We start from the raw sequence: 21,743 nt of genomic DNA on the forward strand, positions 1-21,743 counted from the left end.
TTGGGGCCAGTTTCACAAAGCAGAAAGCAATTAAGCCGGGAGGAAGAACTTAATCATGAAAATGTGAATGATAATTGGTAATCATTTTAAGAACACCTTATTAGATGGCCAAAAAGCCACAATCTATGGAGAAGGTTGTGCTGATTTAAAAACTGACCTGGTTTGGAGGGGAAGTGAACACAGCTATAATAAATAAATAACATAAAAACAAATGGGGGAGAAGGAAGGGGAAGTTGAAAGTAATGAATATAACTCAGAAGTTAGGAATTGTAGAAAACTGATAAGGAAAGAAAAGGAACACAATATAAAATCTATGGCCAGCAGCGTTAAGGACAATAAGAAGGTGTGGGGTTTTTTTTTATATATATATTAGGAACAAAAGGAATTCTGACAATAATATTGGTCCATTACTAGATGGAAATGGTAGAGTTATCAATGAAAAGGCAATAAACACTCATGTCCTATCTCTGGGGAAAAAACAGATGATACAGTCTCATCATATGGGGTTGATAACATTTTTTCCTTCCATTAGTATCTTTGGATGTTAAACAGAAGCTACTAAAGTTAGACATTTTTAAAGCAGCAGATCCAGATAATTTGTATCCATGAGTTTTAAAAGAGCTGGCTGAGAAGCTCACTAGACCATTAATGTTGATTTTCAGTAAGTTTTGGTGCATTGGGGAAGTTCCAGGAGACTGGAGAAAAGCTAACGTGCCAGTTTTTAAAAAGGGAAAACAGGATGACGCAGGTAATTATAGGCCTGTCAGCCTGACATCAATCCCAGGCAAGATAATGGAACCGCTGATGTGGGACTCAATTAATAAAGATTTAAAGGAGGGTAATGTAATTAATGCAAATTGACATGGGTTTTTTGAAAATAGATCCTGTCAGACGTATAATAGTATCAAGTTTGAGTGATAAATGTAATAGTGTTGATGTAACAGACTTCTATTAGGTGCCTGACTTAGTACCATGTGACACTTTGATAATTACACCTCTACCCTGATGTTACACTGTCCTTGGGAGCCAAAAAAATCTTACCGCATTATAGGTGAAACTGTGTTATATTGATCTGCTGGAGTGCACAGCCCTGCCCTGCCTCCAGAGCGCTGCTTTACCGCGTTGTATCCAAATTCGCGTCATATTGGGGTAGAAGTGTATATTCTAGTGTGGTGTTTTTTGTTTTCTTTTGTTTTTAACAACATGGCACACATTAAATGGATAAAAAATTGGCTAACTGATAGGTCTCAAAATGTAATCGTAAATAGGGAATCGTGATCAAGTGGGTGTCTTTTCCAGTGGAGTCCTTCAGTAATCAGTTCTTTGCCCTACACTATTTAACATTTTTATCCATGATCTAGGAAAAAAACATTAAATCATTGTTGATAAAGTTTGAAGATGACACAGAAATTGGAGGAGTGGTGAATAAAGAGGACAAGTCATTGATTCAGAGCGCTCTGGATCACTTGGTAAACTGGGCGCAAGCAAATAGCATGCATTTTAATAGTATGCATTTTAATATGGTTAAATGTAAATGTTAGGGCTGTCAATTGCAGTTAACTCACATGATTAAGTAAAAAAAATTAATTGTGATTAATCGCAGTTTAATCGTACTGTTAAATAATAGAATACCAATTGAAATTTAATATTTTGGATGCTTTTCTACATTTTCATATATATTGTATTCTGTGTTGTAACTGAAATCAGTGTATATTTTTGATTACAAATATTTGCACTGTAAAATTAAAGAAATAATATTTTTCAGTTCATCTTGTACAAGTACTGTAATGTAAACTTTGTGAAAGTGAAGCTTATAAATGTAGATTTTTATTTTGTTACATAACTGCACTCAAAAAAAACAAAACAACGTAAACTTTTAGAGCCTACAAGTCCACTCAGTCCTACTGCTTGTTCAGCCAAGCACTAAGACAAATACGTTTGCTTACATTTACAGGAGATAATGTTTCCTTTTTTCTTATTTATAATGTCACTAAAAATGAGAACAGTCATTTGCATGGCTCTTTTGTAGCTGGCATTGCAAAGTAGGTACTTACATGCCAAATATGCTAAATATTCGTATGCCCTTTTATGCATCAGCCACCGTTCCAGAGGATATGCTTCCATGCTGATGATGCTTGTAAATAATGCATTAATTACATTTGTGACACAATTCTCCCCAAGAAATTCAATGTCCCTTCTCTGTTTTACCCATATTCTGCCATATATTTCATGTTATAGCAGTCTCGGATGATGACCCAGCACATGTTCTTCATTTTAAGAACACTTTTTCACTGCAGATTTGACAAAACACAGAGAAGGTACCAATGTGAGGTTTCTAAAGATAGCTACAGCGCTCCACCCAACCTTTAAGAATCTGAAGTGCCTTCCAAAATCTGAGAGGGACAAGATGTGGAGCATGCTTTCAGAAGTCTTAAAAGAGCAACACTCTGATGCGAAAACTACAGATCCCGAACCACCAAAAAAGAAAATCAACCTTCTGCTGGTGGCATCTGACTCAAATAATGAAAATGAACATGCATCTGTCCACACTACTTTGGATTGTTATCGAGCAGAACCCATCATCAGCATGGACACTGTCCTCTGGAATGGTGGGTGGTTGAAGCGTCAAGGGACATATGAATCTTTAGCGCATCTGGCCCGTACATATCTTGCAACTCCAGCTACAACAATGCCATGAGAATGCCTGTTCTCACTTTCAGGTGACACTGTAAACAGGAAGCAGGCAGCATTATCTCCTGCCAATGTAAACAAACTTATTTGTCGTAGCACTTGGCTGAACAAGAAGTAGAACTTGCAGGCTCTAAAAGTTTACATTGTTTTAGTTTGAATGCAGGGTTTTTTTGTACATAATTCTACATTTGTAAGTTCAACTTTCACAATAAAGAGATTGCACTACAGTATTTGTATTAGGTGAATTGAAAAATACTATTTTACAGTGCAGATGCTTGTAATCAAAAATAAATAGGAAGTGAACACTGTACACTTTGTATTTTGTGGTGTACTTCAGATCAGTATATTTGAAAACATAGAAAACATCCAAAATATTTAAATTAATATTTAAATGGTATTCAATTATCGTTTAACAGTTCGATTAATCACAATTATTTTTTTAATTGTTTGACAGCCCTAGTAAATTTTATGCATCTATGAACAAAGAATGTAGGCCATGCTTACCTCATGGGGTCTCTTATCTAGCATATCCTCCAAATCTTTTTCAGATTAACGGCCTTCCAAGATAATCAGCTGAGTTCTCAGTATGATGCTGCGGCCAAAAAAGCTAATGCTATTGGATGCATAAATGGGAGAATCTCGAGTAGGAGTAGAGATGCTTTCTACCTCTGCATTTGGCACTTACATGATTGCTGCTGGAATATGGTGTCCAGTTCTGGTGTCTCCAATTTATCATCATTGTTCTTGAATTGTGAAGTGTTTAAAGGATTAGAAATAAATAGATAGACTCAGAGCTCAATCTTAACAAAGAGAAGGTTAATGGGCAACTTGATTACAATGTATATGTATCTACATGGGGAAATGAATATGTAATAATAGATTCTTCAGTCTAGCAAAGAAATATATGACATGATCCACTGGACTTGGATGTTGAATCTAGACATAAATGTGTACCTTATTTCCATTTTCAATTTAACAATGAGGATAATTAACCATTGGGATAATTTACCAGGGGTTATTGTGGATTCTTCCTTACTGACAACTTTTAAATCATAATTGGATTTTTTTTTTCCTTAAAAGATTTGTTCTGGGATTATTTTGGGCAAGTTCTATGTCCTGTGTTTATACAAGAGATCAGACTAGTTAATCACACTGGTCCCTTCTGGCCTTGGAATCTGTGTATCTATGAAAGCTCTAAGTGTAAGACTAGTGATGATTTACAATATTTTCTAGGTTACCTCTTGTTGTAATTTAGGTAAACGAGAACCATACATTTTATAACTTGAACATCTTGATCACTTCCAGTTTGTATTTTATTTAAAAAAAAAAAATTGTGCTGTCTGGTATAAAGAAGCAAAACTATTTATAAAATTGATATCTCATTCTTCTCTTCTAGGTTCTCTGTGAAGACTCTGATTGATCGTTCCTGTTTTGAGACTATTGATGATTCTTCCCCTGAATTTAATAATTTTGCAGCCATTTTGGAACAGATTTTAAGTCATCGTCTGAAAGGTACATTAATTATTCTCTGTTTTTCATTTGTTATACCTTTCTTCGTTTATCAAAAACAATGGAGTGTGCACTTTGCTCAGTGAATATATGCTCAAAGTTTAAATGGAAACCAAGTGTTTTTAAGCTGAGTTTTTGTTCATGTAAAACTGAAGTATAGTTACACTTCTAGCAATGTCAGATTGCTAGTAATCACATCATGTCTCTTGCTCTAGAACCCATCTTCAAAGTGTCAGAAGATATGGCAGCTGCTACACGCAACCAGATCAGGAGAACTAAAACTAGAAGTCTTTTTGTGAAGTGTGTGGGCAGAAGGATTTTCAGTTTGTTTTGAATGTTTGTGTCCATCAGTAGAATCCAAGTCTTGTGTGTCCTTGGCTAGTCTCATGCCTAATGAACATCCCAAAAGTTATCCTACAGAGCTGCAATTTCCATGTGGAAAATCCTGTTCTAAATAGATAATGAAACTTTGCACTATTCAATATTTGCCTTCCATGCAGTGGTCATGTGACTGATTGGGTGTATAAACCCACATTGGGACAGGAGGGTTTCAGGAGCCGTTCTGGTCCCAGGAGATTCTGCTTCTCTCCACCTGCAGAGTTTTCTCTAGCTGGAGGAGAAGGTTTTAAAAGGGAGCCAGATAGCTCAAAAGGGGGACAGACAGAATAGGAAAACAGATCTATCCTGAGAACTCCTGAGCAAGGGCACAAATAAGTCCTTATTGCAAGGGAAGGGCTAGTAAGCAGCAGGAGAAGGTTCAGGGTGAAGATTCAGGTGAGAGGGTACTGCAAACTTTCTCTTTTGGGCTCAAGGCTGAGTCCTGTGCCAGGAGCCCGAATATAGTCGGGTTCATCAGGGACTGTTGCTTGCATGAAACCCAGGATAGAGGGAGAGTGTGACAGACCCCGAGTGGGGTGCAGCCCAGGAACTTGGATCAGTGTGCAGCTCGGGCTAGTGTGCAAGAAATGAGGCTACTAGCTGAGCTGAAATGCACTGAAAATTCAGGGGAAATACTTTGAGGTCTTACGAGAAGAAAGTGGTAGGAAGTGGCCCAGGAAGGCAGCCTCAAAGTACTCCAGAATGTTTGTTATTACCTCTTGTAGGGCCTTTGGTTGGAATCTGGTGGAGGTGGAGGGCCTGGGCTCTCCTACCAACCACCCTTTCCAGGGAAGGGGCATAAACCTCTCTTCCCTTCTTCCCCCACCACTCCTTGGAGAAGAATATAGAGACACCGTAAGCGCTCCTGCAGTTGTTTATAACAAGGATGTATTGAATAAATGTGAAAGGACCTGTGGAAGTATTGAGCCTTCTTGCTACAAAAGAGACATATTTTTGCAGAAGGGAAATGACGATAAGTAAGTGTTTATGCTATCTGAAGGACAGTAGAATCTTTCTGTAGGTAAAGAGAGGGTCTCTGGTTCTCATAAAATGAATCATGACCATGAGTCAAGCTTAGGGTTGCCAGGCGTCTGGTTTTCGACCAGAATGCTTGGTCGCTCCTGGAAGTGGCTGGCATGTCTGATTTCTAGATATAGGGGTGGCCATGAGGGCTCTGCGTATTCCCCTTGCCCTGAGCACCGGCCCTGCAGCAGGAGTAGTTCCTGTAGGACAGGGCAGTGCTCAGAGCTGCCTTGTCACACCTCCACCTACGTGCTACAGGGACATGCCGCAGGGACATACCGCCGCTTATGGGCTGCCTGAGGTAAGTGCTGTCCAGAGCCTGCATCTCCTCTCACACCCCAACACCCTGCCCCAACCCTGAGCCCCCTCCCAGAGCCCACACTCTGCATCCCCTCCTGCACCCTAATCCCCCTGTCCCAGCCCAGTGAAAGTGAGTGAGGGTGGGAGAGAGCGAGCGACAGAGGGAGGGGGGGATGTACTGAGCGGGCATGGGGCCTTGGAGAAGGGGCGGGGTGGGGCGTTGGGGCAGGGCAAGGGGGTTTGGTTTTGTGTGATTAGAAAGTTGGCAACCCTAGTCAAGCCTCTGTGCAATGGTGACTTCTTGAGACAGACTGCTTCCTAGTAGGAATTAGAACTACTAGTTTGTGCTATGTGCAGGTTAAGTTGTTCATGTTGTCAAAGTGTAAACAGTGGTTTTTCAATGAATATTATTAGAAAAAATGTTGGTCTGAGTCATAATGTACCTGAAAGTGCAATTCTACTCTTTAAAGTTCTTTTTCAATGCATTTTGGGTGTTTGAGTTCTTTCTAATGATTTATAAACTGAGCATATTTGATATGTAAAACAACACTTTTACACCTTCCAACTCTGTAAGCACTGAACAGTTCTTGGTCATTCCTCAGAGGTGAGGAGGGTGGCCCCGTCTGGGGAGCCCCCTTCTACCTGCTGCTCTTTACAGTGAAGTGGTCATCGTGGGGTTAACTGCATTACTCAAAATATTAGGGGATGGAGCCATGCTCTCCCCTCCCTCCTTCCTCTGTTCTCGGTGAGAGTACCCCTCATGCCCTCCCCCAAACACTTGGTTGTGATGCTGTTGAATAAAACAGCAAGTTCCCAGCCTGCAGTCCTGTGAGTGGTGGTGGTTTTGTTGCACTGAGCAGTCCCATTTCAAACCCAGTACAACAGTCCTTGCTTTCTGTTTCTGGGTAGAGTAGTTGGAGCCTCTGCCTAGCTTGTCTCTGAAGTTTTGCCAGAAGCCCACGTTGTGGTGGTGAAATAACATTTTCAATTACTTGAATTTACTTAATATTTCGAAATATTTTATTGGTGACTGCAGCTTCAAAATTTGTGTTCTTGTTCAGTAATGGTTTTCTACTAGTTTTTTAGCATTGTGAACTGTATAAGAATTGGATTTCTAGGTGTTCAAGATACAGTGATAGAAATTCTACATGTATACAGCACATGCAGGTGAAGTGATAATACTCTGAACCAGTGAATTTCATATTCTGTCTAATTAGTACGTGTACTAAATTAATAAGATGCTTATTCTCCTTTTTCCTGTGAGGTTATCTTGCTGTCACTGTGCATCAGTCAGTCATGACTTTTATAATTGGGTGGCTCTGCACTAAAAATGAAGATGTCTATTCTAGTGATAAAAAATGTTTAATTGCACTTCTAGTTTTGAAGGTATCATTTTTATTCTGATTTGAAGTAAAAGGGAAATTAGCTGTGTCTTATAAGTGGGCAGGTTCATGCTTCCACCAATTTGTTTTCTTAAGCACATCAAGATAACCACTCCAAGAGGATTCTTGGTGGTTCTATGGAACATGAAGGCACAGCTCCCTTTTGCTCCTGAGCCATCCTGCACAATCTGGCTCCACCTGGCCCTCTATACCACCCATCTACTCCCATGCCTCCTAAATGCCATCAGACACAACTAACGCTGTTTGCGAGCTCCTGTTAACTGTATTAAACACCCTTGTGTGTTGTCCGTTCTTTTGCTAGTAATGTGGTCCTGATAGTGAGGTGTGCCTCTGGGAATGGAAAGGGATAAGATTGAAGTGACAGTGCTGTAAGAGACACACTTGACAGAGACTGAGGTGCTCAGCTTTGGAGGCTAGATTGGGGTTGTAGATTGTTGCTGTTATAACTCTAATGCGAGGATTGTGGTGATCCTGTTGCATAAAAAACTCAGTATAAGGATTGTGGATACTTGTCTCAGCTACCATTCTTAGCTGACCTATCAACAATTGTTTTTGCCGCTTATGGGCTGCCTGAGGTAAGTGCTGTCCAGAGCCTGCATCTCCTCCCACACCCCAACACCCTGCCCCAACCCTGACCCTCACTCCCAGAGCCCACATGTATTTGGCAATTTAATATATCCTTTCTCGCTGATCCTGATTTCATAGCATATAAATGATTGAAAGTTTATATGAGACCAGAGCTTCAACAGCCCCCTCTTCAGCAGTTTTGTGGAAGACCACCAGAATGTTTATTTGTGGGAGTATTATTGCATATGCATCTTTTAAAAAATAAATGGTATAATGCTAAATTAGCCTCTGTAGCAGTGAACCAGCAGTTATGGAAACCTTAGCCTTTGGGGCAAATTTAATATTAGTCATAATGAATGTGCTTCTGAGAATACTGTGTATCTTGAGTTCTCCTAGTTACTATTTCTCCATTTTATTTTAGGAAAACTTAATAAAATTTTTTAAAATATTTCTTTAGGGGTGCATCGGAGGCCAAATTGCAAGTCCCAATAACTTCTAAAGGCTTCTATTTTCCCCAATCTGCAGCATTATCGTATGGCCTCTGTTTTTAGCAATGCAGCCTTATGGCTCAAGAACATAACATAAGAGATCCCTCCCTAACTGTTACTGGAACAGGAGCTGGTCCATCCCCTGCTGCTGGCAGGAATACTGACATCAGCCTATTACCATTTTGATTATAAAATATCCCGTATGATATTGGCTACTAATCAAAGCCTGGGCTAGTTTGTCTTAAATTTAAATTCCATCCTTTCGCACAGATTGATGCTGTCCTTAGAGGCAACCCATGATTGAAACCAATAATGTGAAGAGAGTGAATGGAGAGCGGGATGATATGGTGGTGGTCTCAGCTGATCTCAGGGGATCAGTGTCCGGCATTCCAACAATGGTACAACCTACAACCCAATTCCTTCTTACCACTGCATGGCTTGAGTCAGAATCATGTCCTCCTTCACTTGGTTGTATAACCTGCAAAGAAAGAAAATATATTTGTAAATAGTTATCTATTTTAGCTTAGTAGTTAGTTATGGTTAGTATAAAATATTTATTTTCACCTGGTTGGGGAACCACTCCCCAGCTCTGGGACTATGCCCAGAGTCCCAGGATTCAAGAATTGTATCTCCTGCCCTTGCTGCTTCTCCATCAGTGATGAACATCAGTGCTGGTTGGACAGTCTGGGTGATGTGCATATCTCTATGAAGTGCAGGATCTATCGCTCCTTCCTACCCTGAACTCAAGAGACCCCCTCCCCCCCTCCCGATACATTGGCATCAGCTGACCAGCAGTGCCCTCCAAGCATGTGCCTTGAAGAGGGGCCTTTAAAATCTAAGCCCAGGGACCCTTCATCTACGGCTCCCTATGAGAGTAGAGGGCACTCTAGTGGACCTCCTGGGAAGGAAGGTCTGCTCTGTGGGCTTGCAATTCCATGTTGCTGACTGCTAAGCTTTGTTAGTGAAATAAGACTTTAACTATTCCAGGTTTGTGGATTTCAGAGAGAAACTTCCCACAGTGGACAGGGCCCAATTGCAATCTGTTTTAGAAGAGGGAAGTTAGTAGCAAAAATAGCCCTCCAGGCTGCAGTGGATCCAGAGACACAGCTTCCAGAAATTGGGTCTCTGGTCTGGTAATAAAGAAGGGACTCCTGGCTGCAGTCATCTGAGCTTCCTAGGGAGGTCCAAAACGCCATCAAGAACCTCCCCTTTGACAAATCCAACCTCTTTAAGGAGGAAATGGATGAGTCCCTCTACTTGCTAAAGTACTCGAGATTGACTCTGTGTTCCCTGGGAATTTGCATTCCAGTCCCCAGGAGGAAACAGTAGCGTCAGCCCTATAGACCAAGGCCACTCTCCTCATGCACACTGTTACCAGCAGCCAACTGAGCCTGTATGCAAATGCTAGAGGATTCAGAGGCCTCACTTCTCAGCCTCCTCTATTACCACAGCCTGCCACCACCCCAACTGTTGGCCAACATCCATTTTTGATCTGTTGGTTGAGACCTGTGTACTACTACTGATACCACCTACCTCTCTTCTTGTGACATTTGGGAGGCATCTTACACTCTTTGCCCACAACTGGAACGCAATCACTATGGTCAGTTGATAATCTTCAGAATTCAATCAGGGATACTCCATAGAATTTCTCACCTTCCCACCTCACACAGCCTCTCTTGCTCCCTCCTTTGGGAACTACTCTCACAATGTGATTGTTCAACAGGAGATGGAATCCCTTTTATGCCAATAATTATGTCCCACCTCGTTACCATGGGAGGGGGTTCTATTCCCCGTATTTCCAAATTCCTCCCAAAAAGATAATGGATGGAGACCCATCCTGGACCTTCAGCAACTCAACACCTTATTCAAAAGCTGAAATTCTGGATGATTACATTGGCATCAATAATCTCCTCTTCAGGAAGGGATGTGGTTCATAGTTCTTGAAATAAAGGGCATGTTTCCACATGGACGTTCACCCATCACACAAGAAATTCCTACATTTTATGATTGGCCACAAACACTTCCAATTTTAGTCCTCTTTGGGCTTGCTACAGATTATTGATAAAGGTTTTCTCTGTGGTAGCAGCCCAGATGAGGTATCGGGGGTATATGGTGTTTCTACACCTATCTAGTCAGGAGGTCAAGTCAACAACAGGGTCTCTCATGCAACTTTTAGCAGCCCTAGGCATTGCATAAATGAAGAAAAGTCCATTTTGTTACCAACAAGGACCGTAAACTTTATAGGGGTGGTTGTACTCTGTTTCTGCAAGAGCGTTCCTTCCTGCAGATAGGTTTCATACAGCGAGCAACCTGGTTTTATGCATTATCCGCAGACTATGAATCACAGAACATAGATGTATTTCAGTGTTAGGCCACATGGCTGCATGCACTTATGTGACACTATTCGCCAGACTCCACTTGTGGTGTCTACAAGCTTGGCTTTATTCCATCTATTGACTGAGCAAGGACCACATGAATGTCTAGGTGACAGTTCCCACAAGAGTTAACACACTCATTTTGTGGTCATGCCTAGAAAAGGTCATGGTGGGGGTTCCTTTCAGCCCTTCCACACCCGGGGCAACCATCATGACAGATGCCTCCTTCCTGAGTAGGAGTGCTCACCCGAACAACTACACTGCTCAGACTACCAGACCCCAAAAGAGCACCTACTAGCGATCTAGTACCTTCATCCCTCTGGTGGAAAGGCATCCATCTTCACTCACCCAGTTACAGTATGATTTTTATGAAAGGTCTGATCAGGACCTTCCCACCAGTATTCAAACCTACACCTCAAGGGGACCTTCACAGTGTGCTGTTAACACTCACAGGTCTGCATTTTGAGCCATGGCACATTTGCCATTAACCACCTGTCTATGAAGGTAGCATTCCTAGTGGCTGTCACTTTGGCCGGGAGGGTAAGTGAGCTCAGAGCCGTCATGGTGGATCCTCATTCTGTGTTTCAAACGAAAAGATTTTTCCCAGACTGCACCCTAAATTTCTCCCCAACATTGTTTCAGAGTTCCATATCAATCAAATGTTGTTTATTTCCCACCCCGCCCCCTCCAAAACCCAGGCTTCCTCTGAAGCCAAGTGACTTCACTCCCTTAATGTTCAGTGTGCTCTGGATTTCTACTTGCAAAGAATCAAATCCATTAGGAAATCGTTATAGCGGAAAGATCACATGGGCAAGCCATATCCTCCCAAAGGATTTCTAAGTGTGGGTTCAGGATGTATGTTACAGTGCTACAAGATAGCAAAACTTCTGCCCTTTTGGGGGTGTGTCAGCTTATTCCATGTGAGCATAAGCTACCTCTGCAGCATCCCTGTCTGATGTCCTCCTGCAGGACATATGCAGAGTGGCCACCTGGCATTCTATTCACGTGTTTGCGAGAGACGCTGCTCTTATTCATGCCTTGGCTGCGATGCAGTAGTGAGATCAGCAGTATTGTAAGCATCTCTGCTACTGGCTTCCTTGCACCTGCCTCCAGTCTGAACACTGCTTACCAGTCACCCACGTGAATACACATAAGGTCCAGCACTTGAAGTGGAGTTTACTTATTGTAACAGGAAGTTCTTAGAGATGTGTGGTCCTGCTCTGTATTCCATGACCTGCCCTCCGTCCTCTACTCGCTAAAGCAAATCCTGTTGGATTTGTGGTAAGAAGATGAACTGGAGAGGCATCAACCCTTCTTCGGGGGTGACCCTGTGGGTGCTCCACTTTAGGTGTCTTGGTGCCCTGCACTTCTTATCAGAGTTTTAGTAGCAGTGACCTGGTTGACCGCACACGCACGGCAGCCGCCTCACGTTGCTTCAAGCAGTTACCCTGTGTGCACAGCCCCAGTTCCATCTCTAGCACCTTAGGCTTCGGTCAGACCAACAGCAATGCTTCACAGCTTTTGCTATTTGTTATTTCAGTTCTTTCCCAGCTAGTACCTTCTCTTTCTTAATTTATCCTTTTATTTTACCATTTAAAAAAAAACAACTCTTTTCGTTTCCTAGTCTTTCCCTTTACCCACCTGAGGCAGGGGAACTCCCAATGACAGAAGATGAATACAAACAGGATTATTCCCATTCTTCCTTTCAACATAGCCTCTCGGAGATGCCTGGTTCGTCAGGCTTTAAACATTCTCGCTTGCAGGCTGTCTATACCAGTCTCTGGCCATGCGCAGCATGTCCATTGCCTGGGTGGGGGAGTGTCCTCTGCCTGCCCCTCCTTCTGGAGCCCACTGGCTGCCCCAATAAAACTCAGAGAGGCTTTTTCTGCTGCAGCACCCGTGGCTCTATTTACACCAGGTTCTCCCACCACCAGTGATGTACTATATACAGAGCAGGCCTTACAGTCTCCTCTTTCTCACAGAGTCTGCCCTTAGTCTGGAGACTGACCTTCCCGTGGCCATTCCCCTGTCTTCTGGCTGCCAGCCAGCCTTTATAGCCCTTGAACCCTCAGGCTCACAGGTGCAGCCAGTTCTAAAGGCCAGGCACCAGACTTCTCTGCAGCCCCAGTCTATTTCCCTGATTGGGGCTGACTGAACAGGGGCTAATTAGGTGCCTTTGCACCAGCACCCTGGTACTTCTCTCCCCCTTTAGGCTGGTGCCAGGCCTGGTCTTCCTCAGCCTCGCTTTTCTTGGCTGAGGATTCTACTCTGGGGCTGGGCCCCCTGCCCAGCCGAGGGATCCCCAGGCACAATCCTATGGGGCTTTGGCACCCCCCTCCCACAAAAGGTGCATTGGATAGGGGGTGGAACCCTACAGGTCCACGTTCACCCAGAGGTCCTCACACCAGTCACACGGTTGGGCCGGTTGCTCCAGAGAGACTCCCCTTCCTTTTCTAGTGGGGGTGACAGTTCAGAGCCCACTGCCCCGAGTTGGCCCCCTGTCTCTGGTCCAGGCCCTCTGTCCCTTTTAATGTTGGGTCTCCCCCTGTTGGGTTTCTTCTACCCTTCCCAGGGTTCCCTCCCCTGGGTGGTCCTGCCTGAGAAGCTCTCTTTGCTCCTTGGTTACTTCCTCAGGCTCCCTATTTTGGCTTGGTTTTCTAGGCTGCTTGGCTTTTCCCCCTGGAGATTGTGGGGTCTTCCCTTGCTCTGGGTCCACCTCCACCAGGGTCTTGCCCTCTCTTTCCAGGGTTCTCTTTACCCCTTTCTTCGACAATCCCTTCTCCGTGGTCTCTCTCCCCTTGTGGAGAGGGTGCCAATCCAACCGCATGGTCTTGAGGTAAGCCAACCCCTGTATTACCCCCACCCACTTCCGGGTAAACCGCTCTTGCACTTCAAGGGGTACCTGGGCCACGGGACAATATTTCCTATCTCCGTGGATTCATTCTACTAACATCCTTTCCCTAGGGATAAGCCAATGCGGCTTCACTAATCGCCGCTGTGTAAGGGAGCGAACAGAGACCATGTCCACTAGACCTCGCTGAGGCCTTTTTATAATCCGTACCGGGATAGTGGCCAACCCGCACCTCTTTTTCCACCCCCCAATCTTAGTCCATCCACAAAATGCAGCCGCCCCACATTCCATCACCAAGCAGTTTTGACTTTTATGTCCCAGCTGTCTACACAGCCAGCATATGAGCTGACCCAGGCGGTTAGGGGTCCCCTTGGGCTCCTCCCGTCGCCTGTCTACTGGCTTCACCCCAGCGTGCTGATGGGGTTTCCTGCCCCCCTCTGTGTCCCGCAGGGCTCGGTGCTCCCTCGGTGGGAAGTCGGCCTCTGCATACTCCTCCGTTCTTTGCACGGCAGCTTCTACGGTGGCCGGCTGATGTTGCTGCACCCAAACCTGCACGCTATCGGGGAGGCACTGGATAAACTGTTCAAGGATCACTTAATCCATTATCTGTCCCACGGTGTGGGCGTCTGACTTCAACCACTGTGTTGCCCAGTCTGTTAATTTTTGAGCAAAGGCCCGGGGTCGCATGCCCTCCACCCACCGGGCTGCTCGAAACTTTTGCCGATATTTCTCATCCGAAAGCCTGAGGCGGTCCAAAATCGCTGCCTTCACTGCATCATAATCCCTGTCTTGGGCGTCCGTCAGGACCATATAAGTGGCCTGTGCCTCCCCAGTGAGATAGGGGGCCAGCCGCAAGGCCCAGGTTGTCGGGTCCCACCCCATGCCCAGGGCCACTTGCTCAAAGGTACCCAAAAAGGCGTCAGGGTTATTGGCTGGGGCCATCTTACAGAGGCTGAGGCCTGGGGCTCGGGTGCCATCTCCCCCGACAGGACTCACCAGCTTTTGCAGGAGCTGCTGCTGCACTGTTGACTGCTCCTTGATAAAGTCCTGTAGGGCCTTCTGCTGCTCGGCCTGCCTCTCCACCTGGTCGGACTGCTGGAAGGAGGGACTGCCTTCTGCATTTCAGTCTGTTGTTCAGTGAGCCACTGCAGGGTGGTCTCCATTGCTGGGTCGCCAAACTGTGTCTTTGGCACTAGATCCCAGACAAGCCCCAACTTATAACAAGTCCTCTGCCTGCCCCTCCTCCTGGGGCCCACTGGCTGCCCCAATAAAACTCTGAGACTTCTCCTTCTGCAGCACCCGTGGCTTTATTTACACCAGTTCTCCCACCACCAGTGATATACTATATACAGAACAGGCCTTACAGTCTCCTCTTCTGCACAGAGTCTGCCCTTAGCCTGGAGACTGACCTTCCCTTGGCCATTCCCCTGTCTTCTGGCTGCCAGCCAGCCTTTATAACCCTTGAACCCTCAGGCCCACAAGTGCAGCCAGTTCTGGTGCCTGGCCTTTAGACTTCTCCCCAGCCCCAATCGGTTTCGCCTGATTGGGACTGGCTGAACAGGGGCTAATTAGGTGCCTTTGCACCAGCACCCTGCTAGAGGGAGACATCTCTCAGAAGTGTTCCTGTTGCAAAAAACTGACACTAGGACAAGGAAGGCTAGGGATCTCCAGCTGAAATTCCTGAGGATGGAGAAATCCCTCAGACCAGCCTCCACCCAGAGTTCAGGACCCTTCTTGGCCAGCAGTCGCCAACAGCTGCCTCAGACATGGGATTCTCCTCTAAAATGGCTCCTAAAGACTCTTCCTAAAAAAGCCACAAAAAAGAGGTCTCACTTTTCACCACAGCAAGATTCACCTCAGAAAAAGTGATCTCCGACTTCAAAGTCTGCCCCCAGTACCAACAACACGGAGAGCACTGGACTGTGAGACACCAGGAACATACGGTACCGAGACGTCCTGAGGGGCTAAAGACCTGGTGTGGTCTGGCTCTCATGTTGGTGCACATACCAAAACCAAGCCTCTTAGCTCGTCACTGGTGGAACCAAAGAAAACCCTAACAATGACGCCACCTGCTGCACTGATGCAAGTCTGTTGCACCAGCAGTCCTCCCTTTGGTTTCCAGCCAGAGCTTGCCTCTGTCCTTGGTACCATGCCTGCAGGTGCTGCAACAACCTCCTGATTTCGTCAACTCCGGGGACTCAGCTTTTTGCCACTGATGGTACCCCAGCCAGACCGGGATCCCCTTTGGCTCAGCCCCTTCTCTTTCCAGCAGTGAGGAGGAGGCAGGGATGTACATCCCTTGCCATTCCTCACTCAAACCTGGACCCTTGGAGCACCAAAAATCTCTGGATGGAAGAGGCTGGCAGGCTCCACAGTGAGCACCATCTCCCATGGCCCTCCCACCAAACTGGGCATACTGGGACCCATGGGCATTATACAGGGCTCAGAACATCAGGCCCCCAGACCCACCCAGGTCCAGAACAATGTGATCACCTTCACCAGTTGCCCCAGCTTACTCAGAAACGCTGGAGGAGGAAGTAGAAAAATCTGAAGATGCACTTGAGGGTGATACCCTCCCACCTACCAATATCTCCTCTTTTGTCATCAGATGAAACAGTAATGCCTCTCCCCACCCCCACATCTGAAGGTAACTTCAAATCCTTTCAGGATCTGTTTAAATACGTAGCTGACTCCCTTGACATATCACTGGCAGAACTACCAGAAACACAGCATAAACTGATTTAGAGTATATCTGCCAAGCTCCTCTATCACCCAAGGTGGTACTACCCATTAATGCAACCATTATGGACCTTGCAAAAAATGTCTGCCAGACACCAGCCACAGGTCCATCTTCTTGTAAGAGATCCAACAAGAAGTACTATATACCAGCTAAGGGGGCTCAGTTTTTGTTCACCCACCCTACCCCAAACTGATTAGTGGTAGAAGTGGTTAATCAAAAGGGGGAACAACATCAGTTGAGAACCACCCCTTACAATAAGGACTGGAAAAGGCTAGAACTTTTCAGAAGGAAAGCCTACTTATCAGCTACCCTCCAATTCCACATGGCCAATTACTTGGCCTTACTAGCCAAATACATGCACAACATGTTTTCTCAGATGTCAACCTTTATTGAACATCTTCAAGAAGATAAAAAGGAGCAATACAAGGCCAACATTGCAGAAGGTTCCCTCATTGCCAGAACGGCCTTGCAGACTTCTCTCGATTCTGCTGACATGGTGGTGGTATGATCCATTGCTACGTCCATAGTCATGTGTAGGGCTTCCTGGCTCCATCTTTCCAGTTTTCCCATGGAATTCCAAGCAACCATAGAGGACCTACCTTTTGAAGGCCAAAAATTTGTTTTCACAGAGCACGGACGTCTCCTGGCACACCTTGAAGGACTCCCGGGCAACATTGAAGACACTGGAATCTACGTCCCTCAAACAAAAAACAGGGCAAATTCTATAATCAACAATTTTGGACTGCCCCATACATCCAACCTCAAAGAGACTACAACCAGCACCGCAAACAGAGGCAGATGAGAAGCCGATTAAATACAAGATCAGTCGTCTGTGTCTCAACCATCCACTTTGAGGCAAATGTTCTGAAGTGTTGGTCAAGGACATGAGAGCCCCACATTCTCCAATCCCAGAGTTCTATCCAATCTCCAGCCCATTTGGGAACTGTCTGTCCCCATTCTACACAGTCTGGAAAACCATCCCCATGGACAAATGGGTTCTGGAAATGATCCAGAAGGGCTTTATCTTTATTCCACCTACCCACTCCCTTTCCCCATCCCTCTTCAGGGACCACTCTCGTGCACCTGCTAGAGCAGGAAGTAAACCATCTCCTACAATTAGGTGCCATTGAACCCATACCAGCTCAACAGAGAGACAGAGGGTTTTATTCACATTACTTTCTCACTCAGAGGAAAACAGGTGGATGGAGTCCCATTCTCAACTTGCAAAAACTAAAGTTCATGAGAACACAACATTTCAAAATGGTGACTCTAGCAACTATAATTCCGGCACTGGAGAAAGGAGATTAGGTCTCTGCCCTCGACCTACAAGATGCTTACTTTCATATTACCACTCACCCAGCACACAGGGCGGTTCCTGTGTTTCACTCTAGGGAACCTGCATTACCAGTACAGAGTGCTCCCCTTCGGCCTGTCCACCACCCCAAGGGTGTGTTCTGAAGTTCTTGCCATCGCAGCAGCACACCTTTTGCAATCAGGGTGTGATCCTCTTTCCCCATTTAGACAACTGCCTTCTAAAAGCACCAATACAGCAGGCAGAAATCGACACCACTCACGCCACTATAACCCTGTCTATGAATCTAGGGTCACTAATCAACCTTCAGAAGTCCACTCTGACACCTACCCAATGGTTGGACTTTATAGGGGCACATCGCGACTGCCTCACAGCAACTCGACTACCCCAACAACTCTTTCTTACCTTAAGAAATCTAATTACAACAGTAAAAGATAGCCCATAAACATCCACCAGAATGTGCCTACAACTCCTGGGGCACAGGGTGGCAACAACGTTTGTCATGAAACCTGCCAGGCTCCACATGAGATCTACAAGCCTGGCTCTGCACTGTCTCTATTCCACACATGCACTCGCTCAGACGTCTTACAGTGACCCTCAAGGTAAAAGACTCGCTCACATAGTGGACACCACATATGAATGTTTACTCAGGTGTCCCCTTCTAACAAATCTCAACTGTAACATTCATGGCAGACTCCTCTCTAGTAGGATGAGGGGCACATTTGTGTGACAGTACCATCCAAGGTCACTGGTCCCCAGAGGAGTCCAATCTCCACATAAATCTACTGGAGCTAAGGGCAGTCCAAAATGCTTGCCAGCGCTTTCTCCCTCTGATCCACAACAGGACTGTCCAGGTTCTCAGCTTGGCGACTGTTTTATGTAATTTGCCAAGGAGGGGCTTGATCTTATACCCTCTGTGCAGAAATAGGCCTCATAGCATCCTACCTGCCCGGATGCCAGAATGCAACAGCAGACCAACTAAGCAGGAACTTTTTCACAAACCCACAAGTGGAAAATGGATCCTGGAATAATAAAAACTATATTCAGACAATGGGGATTTCCTTTGCACTAGCCCACAATGCCAAGTGCCCACAATACTTCTCCTGGGTCAGACTGGGGCACGACTCTCTGGGAGATACCTTCCTTGCGAAATGGGAGGCCCCACTGCTGTATACCTTTCCCTCAATCCCTCTATTGATCCATGTCCTTCACAAGATCAAGCAAGACAAATTTGGGGTCATCTTCATTGCATCAACATGACCCAGACAACTGATTTTCCATACCTGAAGCAGATGGCTGTGAGACCACCACAAACCCTTCCCCTTGTGCCTCATCTGCTGATACAGGATGTCTGACACCTCCGTCACCCCAACATTTCAGTACTCTATCTCAAGGCCTGGCTAATCCGTGGATGACAGGACTTGTGATACTGTTCTAAGGAAGTACAAGATACAGTACTGAAGAGTCGGCAGCTGACCACACAAGTGACATATGTGCACAAGTGCAAATGATTCTGTACTGGATGCCAGGACAAGCAGATTTTTCCACAGTCGGCCCGTAATCCTCGACTAAGTATTGACACGAACAAAATCGGGCCTATCTGCTATCTCACTCAGAGTTCATCTAGTAGCCATCACCTCCTCTCACTCTAAAGTGGATGGAGTAACCATCACTCACCTGCTGACTAAATGCTTCCTTAAGGACATAGAGAACACCTATTCCACATTACGGGACCCAACCCCCATGTGGGATCTCAATCTTGTTCTCCGTGCCCTCATGAGCAAACCCTTTGAACCACTAGCGACCTGCTCATTGTTGCACCTATCCATGAAGGTAGCCTTCTTAGTAGCTATCACATCAACAAGAAGGGAGGGAGAGCTGGGTGCCCTAATAGCACACCCCCCCTTATACCATATTCCTCAAAGACTAAGTAATTCTATGACCACATCCTAAGTTTATACCCAAGGTCTCCTCCCCCTTCCATCTCAACTAGCCCGTTTACTTACGTGTATTTTTCCTCAGACTGCATGCTGATAATGGGGAGACCTCCCTTCACATACTGGACAGCCGCAGAGCGCTAGCATTCTATATAGTGTGGCAAATTGCCGGTACTGTTCTCTGGGTCTCGCGCTTTCTCTTCTCTGGGGTAGGTTCAGGGCGATATTGCTTGCCTCTGAACCAGTTCTTAATCACTCCCCTAGTGTCCTTGGAGGAGGGGAGGAGTGGAGAGGGGGAGGGACTGCGGCCCGCCCTCTACTCCAGGTCCCAACCCAGGGGCCTGGGTTGTGGTGAACCACTTGACTAGCGGTTTCTCCCTGGGTTACTTCCCTCTCATACCCGCTCTGGCCATGCTGTATCACATATCCCCCCCCCCCCGCTCAACACCAAGGGGTTGGGCTACTCGGGACGAGAGGCAGTGTTGGCGTGAGAGGCCATCAGCGTTGCCGTGTTGGCTTCCAGCCCTATGCTGGACCCGAAAATGGAAAGGTTGCAAGAGAGAACCACCTCGTCACTCTGGCGTTTCTTTCCTTGTTCCTATGCATCCACTGGAGCGGGGCGTGATCAGTCACAAGGGTAAACCGCCCGCCCCAGGAGATAGTAGCGGAGAGTCTCCATAGCCCATTTTATCGCCAGACATTCCTTTTCAACAACAGCGTATTTTTGTTCCCTGGGGAGGAGCTTCCGGCTGAGGTACAAGATGGGGTGCTCCTCCTCCCCTACCATCTGGGAAAGGACGGCACCGAGTCCCACCTCCGAGGCGTCCGTCTGCAGGATGAATTCCTTCTCGAAGTCTGGGGCCATGAGTACCGGATGGCAGCATAGGGCTGTCCGCAAATCTGCAAATGCTGCTTCCGCCGCATCTGTCCACTTCACTATCTCGGGGCCCCGAGCTTTTATCAGATCCGTCAATGGCCCCGCTCTTGTGGCAAAATGAGGGATGAATCTCCGATAGTATCCAACTATACCCAAAAATGCTCTGACCTGCTTCTTGCGGATTGGTCGAGGCCAATCTTGTATTGCCTCCACCTTGTTCCATTGGGGCTTCACCACCCCTCTCCCTACGACATGCCCGAGGTATTTGGCCTCAGCTAGTCCTATCACGCATTTCAGAGGATTAGCGGTGAGACCAGCCTTTCGCAAAGCGTCCAGCACTGCTTCCACTTTGTCCAGGTGTGTCTCCCAATCAGGGCTATGTATAACTATGTCGTCTAGATAGGCGGCGGCATAGTTGGCATGGGGTCGTAATAACTTATCCATCAGTCTTTGGAATGTGGCAGGGGCCCCATGGAGTCCGAAAGGGAGGACAGTGTACTGGAACAGGCCATCGGGTGTAGAAAAAGCAGTCTTTTCCCTGGCATCCTTGGCCAGGGGTATTTGCCAATATCCTTTGGTCAGATCTAGGGTGGTTAGGTATTTGGCCTTGCCTAACTGATCAACCAGCTCGTCAATGCGTGGTATCGGGTAGGCATCGAAGTGGGATACTTCATTTAATTTCCGGAAGTCGTTACAAAACCTCAGGGTGCCATCAGGCTTGGGGACTAGTACGATCGGACTGGACCACTGGCTGTGGGATTCTTCAATGACCCCGAGTTCCAGCATCTTTCGCACTTCCATCCTAATTTCTTCCCTTTTAGCTTCCGGTATTCGATATGGTCTTATCGTCACCCTTACTCCGGGGCTGGTGACAATATGATGTTGGACTAGTGCCGTTCGACCTGGTTGGGTACAAAATACGTCCTGGTTCCGGTGGATCATTTCAATGACTTCCATCCGTTGTTCTGGGTTAAGTCAGGAGATATCTTTACCTGCTCCTGCGGGCCGTCTGCCTGAGGTAGAGCTCCTCGAGTGACCAGACACGTCTCTCTGTCATGCCAGCAGGCTTCAGTAAGTTGATGTGGTATATTTGCTCTGGCTTCCGGCGGTCTGGTTGTCTAACCTTATAATTCACTTCTCCAATGGCTTCCACTATCTCATATGGTCCGTGCCAACTGGCTAGGAGTTTGCTTTCTGTGGTCGGCACTAACACCATCACCCGTTCCCCCGGCTGAAATCTTCGCATTTTCGCCCGACGGTTGTAGTATGTCCGCTGTGCCTCTTGTGCTTTT

At 46.1% G+C, this 21,743-nt stretch overlaps 1 protein-coding gene across 4 annotated transcripts in view; it reads left to right on the plus strand.

The window, feature by feature from the left end:
- RUNDC3B (RUN domain containing 3B) overlaps nucleotides 1-21,743 on the plus strand; it is a 178,216-nt gene that overhangs the window by 7,407 nt on the left and 149,066 nt on the right. For all 4 annotated transcript variants that reach the window (XM_075062321.1, XM_032806254.2, XM_032806259.2 and 1 more), the window contains exon 2: nucleotides 4,088-4,203. In XM_075062321.1, coding sequence (XP_074918422.1) covers nucleotides 4,088-4,203 — 116 coding nt within the window. The remainder of the gene's footprint in view (nucleotides 1-4,087; nucleotides 4,204-21,743) is intronic.

Source organism: Chelonoidis abingdonii, chromosome 2, assembly GCF_003597395.2.
Source record: "Chelonoidis abingdonii isolate Lonesome George chromosome 2, CheloAbing_2.0, whole genome shotgun sequence".
Taxonomy (NCBI): domain Eukaryota; kingdom Metazoa; phylum Chordata; order Testudines; family Testudinidae; genus Chelonoidis; species Chelonoidis abingdonii.